Source organism: Eretmochelys imbricata, chromosome 7 (genome assembly GCF_965152235.1).
Source record: "Eretmochelys imbricata isolate rEreImb1 chromosome 7, rEreImb1.hap1, whole genome shotgun sequence".
NCBI classification, from domain to species: domain Eukaryota; kingdom Metazoa; phylum Chordata; order Testudines; family Cheloniidae; genus Eretmochelys; species Eretmochelys imbricata.
Window position 1 is genome coordinate 15129191 of NC_135578.1, and position 21078 is coordinate 15150268.

Consider the following 21078-nt stretch of genomic DNA (forward strand, 5'->3'; position numbering starts at 1 on the left):
CATTGGATTCATACCTGAATTCATTGGAGTACAACTGCCTACTTCTGCTACTAGCTAACAGTGATCTGCAATGGGATGCTACAGTTTCCGGATTCAAATTCTGAAAGTCCATCGGGGAGGGTGTTCCATATATATTTAAATGAGCCTTTTCATTAACAGAAACACATGTTCATAATCCATTCATTGTTTAAATATCATACTGGAAATTTGTATATTAAACTTATTTTCCAGCCTAACTTGTAGTTTATCAGTTTTGTTTAACCTCCTTTTTGTACACCAAATCTATTTGTATTTCTTATGCAAATTTGGAGTTTCTGATATACAAGGGTCTGACCTGCAAAATTTTCATTTGAATTTGACTCCCTAGATAAAATCCAATCACTATTGTTTTGAGTACAGTTATATCCTAAACCAGTAGACCCCATTCTCTGGAACTGGTGAGATCAACCCAGGATGATGGAAGTCTTGAAAGATTTTTCCAATGATCAGTTGAAATTTGAAGAGAACATCTTGCTAGATTTCAGTGCCATTGAACCTGAAATATTACATTGGCTTGGCCTTGAGCCCAAAAGTGAATACTAGCCTTAAATCTAATTGATAGCCAGTTCAGAACACTGATTTCCCTGGCCTACCACCAGTTGGAAACACATTTTAGTGGGTTTCAATATCTTTAGCGTTTTGCAAGAAAAACAAGACAACATGCTTCAACAACATTACATTTTCAGTTAGTCTTTTTGTGATGTATTTGTAAATTAAGTGTTTTGTTTTCTAGTGGTTACATATGTGTTAATGTTCAGACAGCTAGAAATATCAGAAATAGTTCTAATTTGAATCAACTGTAGAAAAGAGCTTCTACCGTACGTAAGTGGAATTTTCATTTAAGGAATTTGGAAATTAAAAGGGTTCTTATTTTAAATAACTTTATCTAGAGAAGGAAGAAATGAAAGGAATGTACAAAAATGTATATGGAATGAACATAACATCTGTCCTAATCTGCTTTTCAGGAACCTCTCCAGACACTGATTTGGGTTAACCAACTCACGCAGCAGAGCTTTGTACAAGCACTCGGAACAAAGGAGAAAAGTGAAGAGATTCTGAAAAGCATCTTCCATATTCTGAATGTCCAAAAGTTTCAACCTAAACTTTAATTTTTACTTTTTTTTTCTTGATACTGATTTATATATTCAATCTTTTGCTATTTTAAGGGGTTAGGCAGTTGAACTTACTAGCAAACCAACATGGCTAGGATTAGATTGGTTTTAATAGCTTGCCTGTTGGTGCTAGAATTGCTAATGAATTCAGTAACTGAGCCTTCCATACAGAATAATGAATGTCCACAGCTTTGTGTATGTGAAATCAGGCCATGGTTTACACCACAGTCGACCTACAGAGAAGCTACAACAGTTGACTGCAATGACCTTCGTTTAACAAAAATCCCCAGCAATCTTTCCAGTGACACTCAAGTTCTTCTCTTACAAAGCAACAACATTGCAAAGACCACAGCTGAACTCCAACAGCTTTTCAATTTAACAGAGTTAGATTTTTCACAGAATAATTTTACTAGTATCAAAGATGTGGGGCTCTCAAATCTGACTCAGCTTACTACTTTACATCTGGAGGAAAACCAGATAACAGAGATGACTGACTACTGCTTGCAGGATCTTTGCAATCTTCAGGAACTATATATAAACCATAACCAGATTCGTAGCATCTCTGCAAATGCATTCTCTGGCCTGAGGAACCTTTTAAGACTTCATCTTAACTCTAACAAATTAAAGGTTATTGACAGTCGTTGGTTTGATTCTACTCCTAACTTGGAGATCCTTATGATTGGGGAAAATCCAGTGATTGGAATACTAGATATGAACTTCAAGCCACTCTCAAATTTAAGAAGTCTGGTTTTGGCAGGTATGTACCTCACTGATATTCCTGGAAATGCATTAGTAGGCTTGGATAGTCTTGAAAGTCTTTCCTTTTATGATAACAAATTGGTCAAGGTTCCTCAGCTTGCTCTTGAGAAAGTTCCAAATTTAAAATTCCTTGACCTCAACAAAAACCCAATTCACAAAATCCAAGAAGGTGACTTTAAAAATATGCTGCGGTTGAAAGAACTTGGGATCAATAATATGGGAGAACTAGTTTCTGTTGATAGGTATGCACTAGACAACCTACCTGAACTGACAAAGCTTGAAGCTACCAACAATCCAAAGTTGTCTTATATACATCGTTTAGCATTTCGTAATGTTCCTGCTCTGGAAAGCCTGATGCTGAACAACAATGCTTTGAATGCAGTCTACCAAAAGACAGTGGAATCCCTTCCAAATCTGCGTGAGATCAGTATTCACAGTAATCCACTCAGGTGTGACTGTGTCATTCACTGGATCAACTCAAACAAAACCAATATCCGTTTTATGGAGCCTCTATCAATGTTTTGTGCTATGCCACCAGAATACAGAGGACAACAGGTGAAAGAAGTGTTAATACAGGATTCAAGTGAACAATGTCTTCCAATGATTTCCCATGACACTTTTCCAAATCATTTGAATTTGGACATTGGCATGACAGTGTTTCTAGATTGTCGAGCCATGGCAGAACCCGAACCAGAAATCTATTGGGTAACTCCACTTGGAAATAAAATAACAGTTGAAAGTCTCTCAGACAAGTACAAGCTGAGTAGTGAAGGTACCCTGGAAATCTCGAATATTCAGATTGAAGACTCTGGAAGATATACATGTGTTGCTCAGAATATAGAAGGGGCTGACACAAGAGTAGCTACTATAAGAGTGAATGGAACTCTTTTGGATGGTACACAAGTGCTGAAAATATATGTCAAGCAAGCTGAATCTCACTCGATATTAGTTTCTTGGAAGGTTAATTCCAATGTCATGACCTCCAATTTAAAATGGTCATCAGCCACTATGAAGATTGATAACCCTCACATTACATACACTGCGAGGGTCCCAGTTGATGTACATGAATATAACCTCACTCATTTGCAGCCATCCACAGATTACGAGGTCTGTCTAACTGTATCAAATATCCATCAGCAAACTCAAAAGTCTTGTGTTAACGTTACAACAAAAAATGCAGCTTTTGCCCTTGACATTTCCGACCAAGAAACCAGTACCGCCCTTGCAGCTGTAATGGGTTCAATGTTTGCTGTGATCAGCCTTGCCTCCATCTCTGTTTATATTGCTAAAAGGTTTAAGAGAAAAAACTACCACCATTCGTTGAAAAAGTATATGCAAAAGACCTCTTCAATCCCACTGAATGAGCTCTATCCGCCACTTATTAATCTCTGGGAAGGTGACAGTGAAAAAGACAAAGATGGTTCTGCAGAGACCAAGCCAACCCAAGTCGACACATCCAGAAGCTATTACATGTGGTAACTCAGAGGATATTCTGCTTCTGGTAGTAAGGAGCACAAAGGCTTTTTTGCTTTATTCTGCAAAAATGAAAAGTTGAAGACATTTGTATTTTTTTGACTTTGCTAGTTTGTGGCAGAGTGGTGAGGACAGGTGGATATTTCAGAATTTTTTAGTATAGCGTATCGCAATTGTTTGACACAAATGGCAGCTTCACCTAGCTTCCAATTTCTTTTTTTTAGTTGTGCTAAACTTAATGCTGTTCTAACTACAGTACTGAATAAAATTAATGACAGGCTGGGGTTACCTTGTGATTCACAACTAGCAAAGCCCCTTTCTTCTGAGGCCATCAGTAGAGAGTACAGTATCCTGCAACAGCTAACATACAGTTTTGAAACGGCATTGAACCAGTTTTGTAACACTCTGGTCTGAAGACTCAAACTGAGAAAAGAAGACTAGATCTTCAGTGATGTTAGTTGACTGTACTGTAATGTTGTATCAACTGATTTGAATGTTTTTGACTTTAAACAATGACTTTTTTCTTTTTTGTAATAGTTGAAAAGGCTTAGGTAAACCTAACAGGCAATAGAAATATGTACATCTGATTTTTTTTCAAATGTAACAAACTAAATGTTAATTATCTTATTCTTTTTATTATATTTAGTAGACACTTTTAAAGAATACTAGCCTTTTGTTGTGCTTAATCCACCAACACATGGTGTATAATGAAGGCAAAACTATAATAAATTACAGTTTTGTTCTGATTTTTTTTAAAACAGTCACAATAATGTATTGTTTTTAGTTGTCACTAGTTTGACAGGTGATCATGTTTGGATATAAAATATATCCAAATTATTATGTAAAATTGTGGGGGTGTTAAAGTCAGATTTCAACAGATTTTCAGTTTTTGCTCTAAAGAAGAAATATCTATTTTAACTGGGATTTTTTTCTGCACTGTTTTTCAATATTAAAAAGAAAGTACTGCAGAGTACCTAATCAGAAAGATATCAAGCAGAATAAGGGCTGTAACTGTATCACATGGAAAATCAGAACTGCCTCAATGCAAGGGACTAAACTAGAGGACCTCTCATGGTCTCTTCCGGCCTATATTTCTATACAACTTAGGTACACATCAAGAAAATACATTGAACTTGGCCCATTTTCCTTTCTGTACACATTTTTGTTTATATTATAAGCTAAGTCATACATGAAGCAAGTGTTTGGCTGTCACTGACAATTAAAGAAGAAAGGCAACTCAACATCACTAAATCAATTATAATAGTATAATTATAATAGTCCACAGATGTTTACCTGTAAAAAAAAATCCATGTTATTTGGATTAGTGTATTTTAAAGTATCAATTAGGATATTTACAACTCTGATACAATATCTCATGTGGGATGGGGGATTAACAGCCAATATCTATTTTATAGACTTTCATATCTGTAGTTCAAAATATTTTACTAAATTACAGAATAGTTTAAGATGGTACAAAATTACAGACAACAGTGGTGTGAATATATGAATAATTTAGGGCTGGATTTTCAAAAGCACTCAACCTTGGCCTTTCTACTCTCACTAAAATCCTTGACAGGGACTGTTCATTGTGAGGTCACAAAGGGGACAGGGTTTCTAATGAAGCATCTATTGTAGTCATGCCAGATGCCAAGTGAGAAGCAGAAAATTTTGTGTAGTATATTAATTTTCTACTACCCCTCTTCTCCTTACCCAAAAGGTGGCTAAGTGCTGACTCTGCAATGATCATTAACTATGTGCAACGGGATGTTTTTGCATACCGATGAGCTATTTTTGAGTTAATGATGAGCACAAATAAATTGTCTGAATGCTGAAAATGTAGTTTTATTTAAAAAAAAAAAATTCTTCAGTAATTCAAAAATGACATTTCCCTAAAACTTTCTGGTATGAAACTATCCACCCTTGTCTCAAGCTCAAAGAATTTTTCTTCAGACAGTTATGTCTGAATGAGAGAAATAAAGTCTCAACATCAACCTAAGCAGTGGAATAAATTGCCTAAGGAGGCTGTGAAATCTCCATCATTGTCTAACCTGCTCTTAAAAATCTCCAAACACCTGTCAGGGATGGTCTACTTTAGTCCTGCCACGAGTGCAGGGAACTGAACTAGATGACCTCTTGAGGTCCCTTCCAGGCCTACAATTCTATGATAATCTTTCATATAAGTTTCACTGCTGCAAAAGCTTCAATATAATAATTTTATATAGGTAAGGTATAGCTTCCTAAAATCTCATATTTTAATTAAAGAGTTTGGTAAAACTATTGGTTTTCATGTCAAAAATCGTGAACTTATATAAAATTCTTTATATGGTTATGAAATCTCAAATCTTTACCTACATGCTTCCTGTATATGGGTTTTTTAAGTGTTTCCTTTATTTTGTGGAGAGGAAATGAGGTGGGGAACTCTACTATGTCTACTTCTTAATGTCAATTTCTGCCTCTTTCTGATGTGCAGCTTTAGAGCAATAATTACCACCTTGTATACATGTAGTTATAAACTAGAGTTGCCATTGCTCTGATAGCAGACTTGATTAAAACTGGGATCTGCTCTGCAGTGGAGATGCACTCTTGGATTCTTCAATGTAAAGGACACAGTAAGGACAAGGTTGACAGAAAATTATGGCTTCCCACTTGCGTGGCCTCATCAAATAGTCTTTACAAAATAATTCACTGGGTGTTAGATGCTGCAGCATAGGCCTCCTCACCATCTCTTCAGCAGCACTGCATAGCTGTATAATGATACTCAAAGTATAAGATGACCACAAAGACAAAGCTATTGTACCTGAACCTCCTATCCGAACTAGTGCAGGAACAGGCTAATTTGTGTCTACAGCTTTTGCAGTGTAATGGGCTATGAAATAATGTTCACTGTGTTTTCTGTTGAGAAATCATGGGCCAGTGGTAGCACACAAATACCTCATCCTGGATGGTATTTGTTACCTTCCTAAGAAGCCATGACATCAAGGAAGAAAGGGCAGGAGACAAGTCATGCAGTAATTTTGTCATGTAGCTTCTTCAACGTATTTCAATTTGTAATTTTTTCCAGGTTGTCCATGCTAATGGGCACAAGTCTCTGGGTGAAAGATCTGGGTTACTACACAGATGAATTGAAAAGTGGGAGGCACCAAGTGTGTGGTCTATATTATCCACAAATAGCCACTGCCTATATGTACTTCAGTCTAGTAACTCAGACTGAGAAGTTAGGATATATCTACACTGCAATGTAAGCCTCTGCTTGAGCCCTGACTCCAGACTAATCTCCCTTGCACCTACATTGCAATTACACTAACCCAGGACTCAGACCCTGGGTCTCAAGCCCCTGCAGGGCTGGAGGGTCCAAGCTCAAGTCAAGCTGGGACCCAGGGTCTGAGACCTATTATTCTGCAGTGTAGCCACAGTCCTGCTTGCCTCAGGCCCTGGGTGTCATCCAGAAGTAGCCCACAATTCCATGAGAAGACTTTCTCAGACTTCTCTAGCCCAAGAATCTGCAGTCCACTCTATTGAAAATGGAAGCCCCTGCCCCCCACCTCCTTGGCAAATGGTAGCAGGTCAAGTTAGTGTTAACCCATTCTGTTCTCATCACTGATCTGCAAGCATGACATTATAGAGCTTCCTAGGTTTGCAATGGAGAGTGAACTCGTCAAGCCTTCTGCAAAGCGACATGCAGGGTGAACAGTAAAGTTTTCCCACAGTGCACCATATTCCTAGGGCTACAGCAGCCACGTTTTGGGATGGGGTGGCGCTAGGGATTCTGAGATATGGTTACTTTGACTCAGATCTGTGCACTGTAGTGTGGACACCAAAGCCCTAAATTCAAGCAAGGGTCAGAAAATTCTTAACGTAGGTTTAAAATACAATGTAGATGTTCAAGGCCAGGGTTCAGAAAACATGGGTCAGCTGACTCTAGCCCCACTAACCCTGGGCCTAAATTGCAGTGTAGACATACCCTTAGTCACTACTACTTGGAGAACTGTATATAGTTCTATGGAGAATTAGGTTCTGCCTATAACAGAATTCACTAATTAGAGATTAGTCAGACATGTTGCACCTGATTTTAATAAATGACCTTCAACTTTGCATACACAATTTTGGGTTTACAATTTACTGTGGGCATAAATACAAGTATCTGTATGTTTACCTGACTGCATTCAAAATGCATTTGTGTCAGTCGTTCACTGTAGACCCAACATTCCCCTCCTCACAACTGGAGGCTGAGTTAAGGTACTTTAAAAATGTAACTAATAATATGTTTTCCCCAACATTGTTAGCTTTCATTTAGCTAATGATTTATAAAATGTCTGTGGGCCAAGGATGAATATTTCACACACAACTATAATCTTTTGCTAGTAGACTGTGCTATAATTAAAGTAGTTCTGTTCTTAAGAGTAACTAGCTCCTACAACTTGTGTTCCTAGGTATGTTAGCAAAAATGCATTTTTAATATTACCTAAATCATAATCCTGCTAGAATCAGAGGGCATTTTTGCCTGTGGACCAAAAAATAACACATGCAAATAGACTGATAGGTACATAGTTTCACACATGATTGCATGAAGACTTCAGGTCTCCTGGTTTCAAAATCTGTCCTGAAATGAGGCTTGGTTAATACACATTCATTTAGTTATTAAAAACCTCAGTTTATGGGAAAGAATGACCAGGTTGCAACTGGATGGTCACCAGTTTGGGCACTTAGTATGTAGATTTGAATGATCTTAGCTGTAGTTGATGCTTTTTAAGGTTCGATACATTTTGATTGACTAGAGATTTATAAGTGAACTGTTCAACAAAGTAGAGATGGGCGTATATCTCATGTCATGACTAGCCAGGTTTCTCATCAGGGATGGTAAGTGATAAAAGGAGTTTCCCCATTGTAGGGGATGGTACAAACACTTTCAAGATGGACAGGCTTTTATGCAGACCTCTTGTTAAAAGAGCCGGCCACTGAGTCCTACAAAGGAGAACTCAACTTTTTTAAATCTCTAGCCCTACAACCCAGTGCAATTAGAGTGCCAAGAATAAGTGGAATGTGCAGCTAGGCACCACTCCTGCAGCAGCAGGTGGGCTTAAAGCACATCCCTCTGTGCATAGAGAACTGATCATGCTGGACAGAAAGTGTTGGAGGAGGAATGAATTCAGTAAAAATTGTTTCCCAACCTGCTCAAAAACATTAAGAGGGGATCCGCTTTTTAAAATCGCAAACTGTCCCTGAATTCACCCAGTACTGATGTCACCACACAGCTGCTGCAATGGGAACTACCATCTGCATTCCCCAGCATTGCCTTTACATACATATAGGGAATGCACCAGGCAAAGTAGGTAACCACCCATTGGCTGCTCAGCTACCAAGAAATGTGGGAGTGGGAAGAGCATACAACTGGTGGGGGCTTTTTGTTTTGGAGGAGCAAAGAGTATTTTACCTGGGAATGTCATTTGTTTTTGAGCATGGGGCCTTGTTAAAAACGTTGACAGCACATCCATGTAAAGGCGGGGGAAGCTGCAGCTGCCAAAAACTGCCCTGATTAGCCCTCATACTATTACACAAAAGACGCTGACATTTTGTCTCTCCCCTGTTTTTTTCTCCACTTTTAATCCATTCTTCCTTTCCTGTTTCACCCACTCATGTCATTTTTCACACTTGAAAGTCACTGTGCGCCCTCCCAGTAATACTTCACGTTTCTTCCATTGTCTCCCCTTTCCCAGTCCCAGCATCCCCCCCACACACACACTGAAGGAACAACACTTTCCCCTTACCGATGAAACTCTTTTTATCTGTAGCAATGAGATGTAACAAGATTACAGTTAAGGACTGCTTGTTTATATTGTGCTTTGGACTTGTTTTCACCCCTTCTGATCCTTGTGCCACTTTCTTCCTCTTTCCAAGGTCTCCCCTTTGGAGACCATGATTGCTGTTGATTATGTCAGTAAGAATCAGATCAAGAGCAAGCCAGTCAGCATGAAGAATTTTAATTTTAACCTTCAGCTTCCCCCCCGCATCGTAATCCATAAAACTTTCACTTCCACTTAGCAAAAAAAGCAGTTCTTTCCCTCCTCCTCCCTGCGCCAGCTTTTCCATCCAGAAAATATTTGAACAAGATGAGACACTAGGTAATTTTCCCCCTTTATTGTGAAGACAATGGAAAGGCTGATTTTTCTTTCTAGTAAGGTAGAGGAGAATTTCCACAAAGTCTTAATTTTGAGTTTCCATACTGAAATGCCAAGCACACACAGCGGACACCCATGTTATAACAATACAGCTGCAACAGTGGCGTTTGAAATACTACAGCACACACATTGGCAAAAGCTGGTAGACACATCAGTTACTCCAGGTAAAATTTTCAAAAGCACTCAAATGATTTAGGCACTGAAGTCCCATTGACTTTATTCAGGCTGCAAAATACGTTATAAAGACAAGGTGGGTGAGGTAATATCTTTCGTTGGACCAGCTTCTGTTGGTGAGAGAGACAAGCTTTCAAGCAACACAGAGCTCTTCTTCAGGTCCATGTAAGCTCAAAAGCTTGTCTGTCTCATCAACAGCAGCGGGTGCAATAAAATATTACCTCACCCCGCTTGTCTCTCTAATATCCTGGGATTGACATGGCGACAACACTGCAAATACACTAGAAGGTCGTTTTTAGGATTTTGCATCCGTGCTTTTGAAAGTGTTACTTTTTGTAAAATAATGTTTGAACATTTCTGTGCTACTCTATATTATTCCATATTCAAAGCCACTGAGGACCTGATCTTAATCTCAGCTACGTGGGGGGGAAATACAAAATTCCTTTTCAGACACTGGAGTTACACCTGATTTTCAGTTGCCTAGGTGAGATCTACATCTGGCTCTGAAAACTTCAGCTGCAGATTTCTGCTGCCCACAAGCATAACACTGGAATAAAAGTTCTTGTCGATTTTCATGATAAATGTGTTTCTACGAAGGCCTTTTCCATTGGCTTAGAGCCTGAGTGTGGTTTATTCTAAGAGAAGATGGTTGGGGTCAACCATGTAAATTGAAGTTCTTTTTAATATATGGTATGGCTGAGCATCATTATTTTCAGTTTTGGGCAAGCATCTTAAATGTGCATTTATATGAAGACCTAAATGGACAGTAATCAAAGTGTGCAATATATTTTAAGGTTAAATGGAATCCAACATTTGCAATCCTGGCATTTCAAATAGCCAGAGTAAGACCATGTCCACATGAAGACTTAGTGCACAGCAAACTGAGATGTAAATCTGGAGTGCATGTTTCCCTGCCATGCAGTCGGTGTGGACTCTGCTGCCACAAACTGAAAGTACTGTAGTGTGCTTTAAGCTATGCTGTTTCAAGCAGCAATAGGTCAAAGTGCACTACAGAACTGGAAGTGTATGACTGGCTACAGTGCTGTACATTCACACCCTGACTTCCTGTGCATTAAATCTCAGTGTGGACAATCCCTAAGTATGCAGATTTAATACTTCCTTTGTTTTCAGGCTCAAGTCTATCATTTTACATCTTATTTCTAATTTTAAGAAGTGCATTCCCCAATACACAGACAAAATCTGTACTACATACTTTATTCAGTAGCTTTTATTGCTTTCACTGCAATTTAAGGCACTCCCAGTGGAAAACAACAGGTTTACAGAAAAGAACTACTTCCTTCTATGAAAGTTTCCATTAAAACTAGGGAAAGAAAGCCAACCCCATCAATTTGAGTTGGAGTTTAAATAGTTCTTACATGATTAAATGTGTAGGGTGATGTGCTTCTGCCCACCAAGAGTCAAACTATGTAAAATGTGGCAATGAGCAATAGTAACACAGGTACCATGCACATTCTCCTTTTTGCTTAAAACCATGTTATTAGCTGTAGGCTTTCAGCCATTTCTAGCAGCTGTGCTTTTGGTTTGATGGTGAAGGGATATCTGTGCCATTTAACAAGGCTGGGATTATTAGTTATGCCTACCAACTGAACACTATGGTTTGTACAGGGGTAGATCATATGAAGTAGTATCATTAGTCATATTAAGTGGTATCTTGCTCTTTGAGTACTCCCATAGGAATATATGATAGTACTTAACATGGGTTAGGGGACTGCAATCTGGACCAAAGAGAGCAAGGGCTAGATCTTCAGCTGGTGTCAAATGGCGTAGCATCATTGAAGTCAATGGAATTATGCCAGGGTGCATCAATTGTGGATCTGTGTCCAAATGTCTATCAGAACGTGTCAATATTACACACAAAACATTACATTAAAAAGAACATTAAAGTTGAAAAGCCAAGCACCTAAAAGTTAAGAAGTGCCTGAATTAAGGTAGCTTGTGCTAATTTAATTTGGGCACCTTATGTGTGTACATTTTGAGTCAGTCTTTATGATCACATACTGTTTTTTCCACAGGCCTCATTCAGTGTGTGAAATGCAGTGTTCTCTTAATGACCGGCCGTTCAGTATCCTGGTTTCTCCTCACTGTCTGGTGTGTGGCCCCATGCTCTGTTTACTGCACACTATTCAAACCCTGCTCCGAAGGCAGAATTATTAATTTCCTCATGAGCTTTTCTCTGGGGCTCATCACTGTAGTATCTGAATGCTTCACAAAATATAAATGAATGTACTTTCATAATACCCCTGTGAAAGGAGGGGTTATCAACCCAGCTTTACAGATGGGGAGCTCAGGCACAGAAAAAGAGAGGTCAAAACTATCCACTACTTTTGGGTGCCCAGTTTGAGGTCTGATTTTTTCAGAGTAGTATCAGATTGCACTTAACATTCTAAGCACAGCTCCTACTGACTTCAGTTGCACTTGAGGGCTCAGCACTTCTATAAATCAGATCTCAGGGTCTCAAATCAGGCCCCAAGAAAATGAGGAAAGCCCAACTAGTGACCACTTTGAAAAGGCTGGATTAAGTGTCTCTAATGGCATCACACAGGAACTCTCTGGCAGAAGCAGGGATTGAATCTGGTTCTCCAGGGAGGCATTCAACTGCCTTAACTAGCACATCTTCCCTTCTCTTTCTGTAATCTCCTACCTCATTCACTACACACCTTTCAGCTTTAGCAACAAATGAAGCAGGGATCCTAGACACAACAGCTTTCTTCACTATACAATCCTGCTTCATCCCCAGAGTAGATCTATTCTGTGCCTTGAATGCGGCAGTAGTTGTGTGGAAAAAATATGTGATCCTGTAATTAAAGGTGGTCTCATAGTGCATATACACAGGGGGCTGAATTAATTTGCACAGGCAATCTTTTGGCATTTCTTAACTTTTGAATGCTTGAATTGCAACCATAAAAATGTTATTTTAATGGTTTTTGTGGATAACTTCCTAAGGGTTTTAAAAAACAAGCTGAGAAAACAAATTCCATCATACTTACACCCACATGGGTCATCAGCAGGGTTAACCTGGAACCTTTAGATCCACCACACAGACCCCTACCACTTAAGCTAATGAACAGCACTAACTGATCAAAACAGTACTGTGTCTTCCTATTTTAATCAGGACTAGAGGGGAATGACACACACACACTTTGCAAGACTGTCTCACAGATATTTGCTCTCTCCCCGCACCCCCCCCCCCCAGCCTCCATATGCCTCCCACCCCTATGGCTTCCAGCCTCCATTGCCTTCCCTAGTCTCCTTCTCCAAGCTCCTTGTTCCAAACTTTTTGCCCCATCAATCCCAGTTCTCTCCCCACACCCCAACTCCTAATCCAATCTGTCTTTGCTCTCCCTCATTTCTTTTCCCTGCTGACTGGGTTCTCATTCCCTGTCTCCTACCCAGCCAGTCACTATCTCCCACCACCCCAACTCCCTGTTCTAGTCACCCCACAGGCTTCTTGTCCCAGTCTATTTGCCCTAATGCCCCCATAGGTCTGGCTCTTCTCCCCTCTGCCTCAGAATCAGGCAGCCTCCTCCAAACTGGTGGTTAGTGAAAGCAAAGGAATGAGAGATTCCCTGCTCTTAGTTCAGGTGCCTGGACCCAGCACAGCCCAGAGTTGCAACTGTAGGGAAAGGCCTGGTCAGCCCTAGGGTGGAACTTGCCCAGCACAGATGGGATATGTTCAGGGCAGTTAGCTTCTAAAATCCCAGAAGCCTCTACTGAGCACATGCAAATTATAGTTTTTCAAAGGATTATAACTTGGCCAAATGTAGGCAGATTTGTACAGGGACAGTATAAGGAACATCCTGGCTACCCCTCCTGCCAAAGTTCAAGTCCCTTTCCAAAGCATGGAGGTGCTATAGTTATTTAAAGAAAAGTTCAGAATTTGTAACCGGGGTATGATTAGGTGCATTTTCACAGCCTCATTCTCTGGCATGGAAAATTTCAATCCAAATGGTTACAGTTTGGTTAAGTTATAAGCAACTGAAAATTGGGTTTTATAGTGGGAAGTGAAGGGCAAATTTAACAACAGCTTTGCTACCAGCCCCAGCTATAATACTACCAATAGCTTAAAAACATGCTTCCCTGCTACCTTCCCATTTAAGGGCCTAATTCTGCTCCAACACTGAAATGAATGAGGAATAATTCCATGGCAACCAATGGTGTTTTCTATATTAGTGTAAAATCAGTGCAAGAACAGAATCAGGCCTAATGATTATCCATGACAGGGCCTAAGAATCAGAAGTGAAATATATTAGGATATATACTACAGTCATCTCTATAAAACATGCTACTAATTTTATATGCAACCCCCCCCAATGAAATACACTTAAAGAAGCATGAATCAGTGACCATCATTTCATGAATTTAATTTCTGAAATCAATGCAGTAAACCTCAGGTAACCATTGATGCTTGGATGGTAGGTTAGATGAAATGTCCTGCCCTGCACTGCTTTGAGTGACTCAGTCAGTTCCCTCTTATATTCCAGTTCTCCAAGAAAGCACTGTGAATGTGTTAGAGACAGTAGTGGCTGTTCCTGAGAGGCAGAGGCTCAGATTCTCCAAATTGGCCAAGATGTGTTGGGCACAGGTCAATGGAAGAAGAGCAAAGGTAGCATTAAAGCAACTGTACAGGTCTTTGATCTTGGGAAGTTCCTCCTCCACTTCTGGGAAAATATATAGAGCAGCCCGGAGGCTGCTCTACCTTATGCTTAGCTACCAACAGCCTCAAGGAGTTGTTCCTCCAGTCAAATATCAGCTGAGCACAGAGGCAACCTTTTTTCTGGCCATGTCCCCTTCTGCTAGGGACCAAAGGGAGAAGATGTGGGAGCCACTATTCCTTCCCTACACCACTCATGGATTTCCTTATGGGGGAACATCCCCATATGGCTCTCTGGCTGCTTTGCACTGCTAAAACAATACAAAGAAGCCTTAGCTAGATTGAAGATTTGAGCAAATGCTTTCCATTCCTGAATAACAGTTATTCCTCCTGATAAAGGAACTGCACTCAGTCCTAACTAGGACTCCTTTCACTGCAATGATGTTGCCATGAGCTGTGCTTCAACACTGGGACAAAAATGAGAGCATGATCTACACTGGATTGTTTTACGGTAACTAGGCAAAGTGATTGATTGATGCTGTTTTTTTCAACCGTGTTACCTTGTGCTTCAGAATCAAACCCACCATTTAAAAAAGAAATCTTGAACCCTTACAGTTCCAGAGATAGTTTTCAATATGTGAACTGAGTGTCAACCAATGCAATATTTGCCCGAGTCTGCTACCAGCCTCAAACAATGGCCCAGAGCGCAGTAAACAGATTCCTTTAATCTTAATGAAGTGTCAATGCTAAACTCTCATTATGATTTAATTCTAGCATTCCTAACTATTAGACTGCTCATCAAAGCACACAAAAAAGAAGAGGGAGGATCACATTAATAAGAACTGATGGAGTGGCATCTCTTTTTATTGGGCAACTCTTGGTTTGTAGGTGGAGCTTGGAAGACTACCACTACTATGACTCCCCCCACCCCAATTTCTGTCACTAAGTAAGACCGGGGCGAGGGGAAGATGTATAGCAACTTTTCAAGACTGACCTAGCCAGAGCTTGGTGAGTGATGAAGCTGCCTAAACCGAGGTGCCAATGTTTAAGTGAGTAGCTGAACAGCATTTATAATGAGTGTCTTAAACTGTAAGAACTATTTGGGGCCATTTTGAAGTCTCTAAATAGCATGTTAAAATTGTTTCTGTGGAAAATGATGTAATTAGTGGCTATTACATTGCTCCCTATCTTCTGGCCTTGTAAAATGCTGCTGTCTCGTATGTGGGGATAATGTTACAGAAATAGCCCCAATACCTTCCACTATTGTCTAGTGTCTGGATTTGTTGACAAAAAAAATCTGCAGTTGGAATTTTACAACTAAAATACTCCTGAGTTTTTTGGGGGGGAGTTTTGAGTTAAAGGGCATTCTCCCTTTAACCACATCCAAATATAGGCTGTTTTATTTTATTGTTGTTTTTAAGGAGCTATAATGTATAAACTCATGCAAACTTTAATATCTTAAATCCAAAACGATTTTATGTAAACTAAAAAACACATCAATTTTAATCACAAAAATGAGCCTTCACTCAAACGGACACATTACAGACAGTATCTCACTTTACTGAAATCTATGTTAGCAATTAGCAACTAACATCCTTTAGAGACAAATGATCAATAAGCCCCCCCATCAGAAGGGAGTCAAAGTTTCATTGTGCCACTACGACATTTAACCACATAATAAATTCAGAACATTTTCATCTACCATAGTGGTATGTTTCCTACAATAATTAGAGATAGTCAAAAACGGAGGTACAGTACATCACAATGGGCACCATTATCAGAAAAACTACCTATTCAAAGGGACTACAAGAATTACATAATTCTGAAGAAAAAGCAAAAAAAAAAGTCTTGATCCTCGAAAATATAAATTGTGAGAGTACTCGACACACTTGTCATGTAAAAATCAGACATATGCAAACATATTACAAAGGTATTTTGATCACTTATGGACGCAAGAGAATTTTTAAAAATGATCCAGGGATTCTGTTTTTCATGTATTGGGCATCAACTGGTGAATTTTATACACTTATAAAACCAAGAGACTAGCTCTGATGATAGCCAGATATAAGCATGATGGAGCCCAACCTATTTTGTAGACTTTAGGCCAGGGGTGGGCAAACTTTTTGACCTGAGGGCTACATCGGGGTTCCTAAACTGTACTGAGGGCTGGGTACCGAGGGCCGGGTAGGGAAGGCTGTGCCTCCCCAAACAGCTTGTCCACCCCCTCCCACTTCCTGCCCCCTGACTGCCCCCCTCAGAACCCTCTGATCCATCCAACCCCGCCTGCTCCTTGTCTCCTAACCACCCCCCCAGGACCGCAGCCCCTATCCAACCCCCCCTGCTCCCTGTCCCCTGACTCCTATCCCCATGACAGGCCCCCCAGGACCCCACCCCCTATCCAACCGCCCCTTGCTCCCTGTCCTGACTGCCTCCAGGGACCCCCTTTCCCCTTATCCAACCCCCCCACCCACTCCCTGCCCCCCTACCATGACACTCAGAGCACCAGGACTGGCAGCCGCGCCGCCCAGCCGGAGCCAGCCACGCCGCGCCATCTAGAGAACCGGGGCAGGCCGGCAGCTCTTGCAGCCGCGCTGCCTGGCAGGAGCTCGCAGGTCCACTGCCCATAGCACTGGTGGCACAGCAAGCTGAGGCTGCGGGGGAGGGGGCTAGCCTCCCCGGCCAGGAGCTCAAGGGCTGAGCAGGACAGTCCCGTGGGCCGGATATGGCCCGGGGGCTGTAGTTTGCCCACCTCTGCTTTAGGCACGACCATAAAATAGATGTTTAAATAAATTGTTTGTTTATTTATTATTATTCTTCAAGTGCATGTGATGTTATGTTAAGGCTCTTGAACCTTGACCTGCAAAATGCTATTTCGAGATCCTACACCAGGCAGAGATCACAAATTTTGGCAAACAACGCCATTTCTGCTATATGGAGAAATATTCTCACAGGTTCATGTGGAGGCCAGAAAACTTGCTTAATTTGTGGACTAATCACAGGCCTCCAGACCTAAGAACCACAGGCCTGGAACCACAGGCCTCCAGACATAAGAAAGTAGTGCTTTCAACAACTGTTCCAGCATACTGTCATTGTCCATGGCCATGAAGTATAGGCATAAACTGTCATGTGTAAAACGACATTATACAGAACACTGACACATTTGAAAATCTTGACAAGATTTAGGCCATTATCTGTGTCTGTCACCCCTCCCAAATGTTCCAAAAATTGATACACAAGCTCTTTTAGAATGCTCTTTCCCGCCTTATTTTTCAGGTCATCTTTCTCCAAGTTCTCCTGCAAAAGTTGATTACCTTCTAAAAGATGACTGATGGCTTCATTCGTGGGCACAGATTCACAGACTTGTGTTGCAGGAATTTGCCAATTCTGGAAAAGGGAAAAAAGAGAAGCAAAGGAGGAACTTGTGCTGAGAAATATCAAGCAAATTTCTGCAAATTGAACAGATCCAGGCTCACTCAGGTCTCTGATGTACTACAGTATATCTTCATTCCAAACAAGGCTGTGGTAGACAGCTAGAACAGTGATGAAATTTCTCATCTTGAAAACCCAGGAAAGTTATAAACTGCCAAATAATTACTAATAATAAAGGTAGGTGGCCCCTGTACAGTTAATTACACTGACAAATGGCTCCTTTATTCCATCTCCCTGTTTGCAATTTTTTCATTTTTTTAAATTATAGAAGAGTCATCAGCCTATGGAAATAATTGAATTGTAATTATTTACTGCATGGTTGATAATAACTACCAATTTAATAATTTGCACTGGAGGGGAGGAGAGGCATTCTTGAGGAGCTCTAAGATCAATACTTATTCCTAAAACCAAGAAGCAGTAAGATGGAGTGAGCCCAAATAGAGATTTTCACATTTCACCAGCTAAATCACTCAGACAGGGAGTAATTGCCCTTGAACTTTGGACAAGAGCCATCAGACTCTGGTACCTAGCCCATGATGAAAGCAATTCCCTGAGCCCCAGAGAATGGATGGGTATGTTCTGAGTTCTTCATAGCAACTGGTTTGCAAAGGCAACTCATTCTGGCTGCTGTACTGGAGACTAGAGAGACAAAGTGGGTGAGATAATATCTTTTATTGGACCAACTTCTGTTGATGAGAGAGACAAGCTTTCGAGCCACCCAGAAGCTCTTCCTCAGGTCTGGGAAAACAACCTCACACACCTTGTCTCACTAATATCCTGGGACTGACATGGCTACAACTACACTGCATACAGTATTGTCAGCCCTCTGGACATGAGGTCAAGTACTTTAATGCAACTGCACCATGTACACAGTAGGGAGCAGGACTGAATGTAGAGGTACAATGTGTTGGTTCAGCCATTTAAGCTGCGGCTGGGTTTTTATTACAATCCTGTTGCATAATGGAATACACCACAATCAGGAGGCAGGCAGCTTTCAGAGACAGCAGTTGGTGCTCCTGTAAATTATAGATTCACCCTTGATGTAAAAGGAAGAGGAGGAAATACGGTGTTGGTAAAATGCATATCCCCATTCAGAACATTCATGATCCCCAGGACTGGGACCTTGGAGAATGAGTTGGACTGTTAACAATATGAAATAAGTTACAGCACATAGATAACTGGCTTACACTGAAGTCTCTGCCAAAACTCCTATTGACTTAAATGTGAGTAACATAAGGGCCAACAAGGGGGACAATAACTACTTTTGGATAATACTGCTCTGTGGTTCTCCCTCATTTTCCCCTTCTTCACTTCCAGATTGGAACATCCAGACCCTTCCCCAAATTAACATTTATTTAATAAAATTCTGTAGTGCCAATAAATCCAATTGTCTCCATCATTCCCTGCAATGGGCATTCTCAGTGGAAAATTATTTACCTGGCAGTCATAGGAAATATCCCCTTAGTACGATATTCTTCTTGAAAGGTGCAAATTGGATAGTAAGCTAGTATTTTTTTTTTAAATGGGAAAAGGTTTAGGTGCTTCGTATGCTTCCTCACAAAACTGTAGCCAGGCCTCTCAATCTTGATCTGCACCACTCCTAGCCTTTGTACTTCCTTAATGAAAGCTGCCAGCTCTACTGTACCATTTATTGGCTTCAGAACAAACAGAGACCACAAAGCCTCCCCCAAACTCATGTTCCGTTGCAAAAACACAAGATGTAAAATCTGGCGTCCATTGGTGAAAGGCTAATAAAATAATTCAATGCACCCTCCTCATCTTCCAAAATTCTAAACAGGTGAGGAAGCCAATATCATGGTCACACTGAGCAACCTATTCAGCAAACAGCCCATAAATAGGGAGAGAGGGGGTTGGCAGTAACCACTAATAAAACTGATTAGCATGGATTGTAAATTTAACTGCTAACTGTACAGTTATTGGATGCCTTATGTACTGTCTTGCAATGTGTAAAGCTTGTTTTGCATTTAATGGGGACTGAATGTTTGATAAGGTAAGAAAAATAGCACAAAATATTGTATTTTAGGAAAAAGAGAATAGTGCACACAATGAGCTGCCTCTCTGTTTGGAGCCCACTATTTTGAACCTTGTGTGAATGTAACAAACATGGAAGCTCCTGATATTGCAACACTTTGTACAAATAGCAGTGTATATTTCAGTTCTTGACCGTATGCAAGATGGTCCCTCCACGACATAGCACAGAGCAGAGCAAAAGAATGGAAAACAGAGAGAATGGAGAAAGGAGGCTTCAATACATGTTCCCTCTTCCCTGTGGAAGCCCTCTGATTTCTGGGTTGGATCAAAGCAGAAACCAACAAAACTCCTCCAGCTGCCTCCTTTTACCTTCCCAAGTACTTTTCTATGGGAAGGGAGGATTTATACCCATGTACCATAATTTGTAAAAACCAAATTTCCACACAAATATTTGTTTGCCACAAGTGTTTGTGTGATATCTGCCAGCTTGGCCAGCAATTGGAAGCTGGACCAGACACCTCCAGAGCTAAAAGCACAAGCTGCTTCAGTCTGAGCTGAAGAACCATGACTGTAACAATTCATATCCCCTTCAGATCAGGCATAGAGGGGGATCCGTAACACACACACCAGTGGGTTCCACTTGCACACTCACTCTGTCAGGGAATAGAAATGATATCATGTGGTTTAGCTGATCAATTACTACTAAGCAACACAGCTCAAATTCCAGACAATCCAGAGCCAAATAATTTTAAAAGATTTTCATTGAATAAAATCCAGTAATGGATGAATTCGAAGAGCTCATGCTTTGTTCATGTGGATATTTTGCAAACAGAAAGAGAAGCCAAGTCACGAAATAAAGTAGTTGCAATTGTTTGTTCAGCTCTGTCCTCTACTCTACACACCTTACAAGTGTCCATAATGTGCTCAGCAAGGGCTAAAAACAGGGATTACAGTAATAAGCTGTAAAACTATAAGCATTAGATGAGTAACTAAGGAGCCATTATGACTTTGAACTATTCAGCATTTCTGAGCCCAAGGCACATTCTTCCGTCCCGTGTGTCAATAAAGTCCAAAAACTTATTCTAAACATTTTTATACATGGAGGGTTGGGATTTCTACTTGTATTCACATATTTGTGCAAGTTAAACCTAGTGCATATACTGACTGACTCTCTTTTGAGAGATTTCCCCCCCCACAGGATGAAAAAAGACTATGACAAAATTGTATATTGCATAGAGAAAATTTTTACCAGTTAATTGGCATCTTAATCTAAATGCAAAACCATGCATTTGTAATATTTTAATAACAGAGA

The 21078-nt window shown here is 40.4% G+C and overlaps 1 protein-coding gene across 1 annotated transcript; it reads left to right on the forward strand.

Annotated features, from left to right (window-relative positions):
- The first annotated feature begins 1238 nt into the window (after positions 1–1238).
- On the forward strand, positions 1239–3389 carry LRRN1 (leucine rich repeat neuronal 1). Its single transcript, XM_077822596.1, has one exon. The coding sequence runs from the start codon at positions 1239–1241 to the stop codon at positions 3387–3389; it is 2151 nt and encodes a 716-aa protein (XP_077678722.1).
- Positions 3390–21078: the final 17689 nt, after the last annotated feature.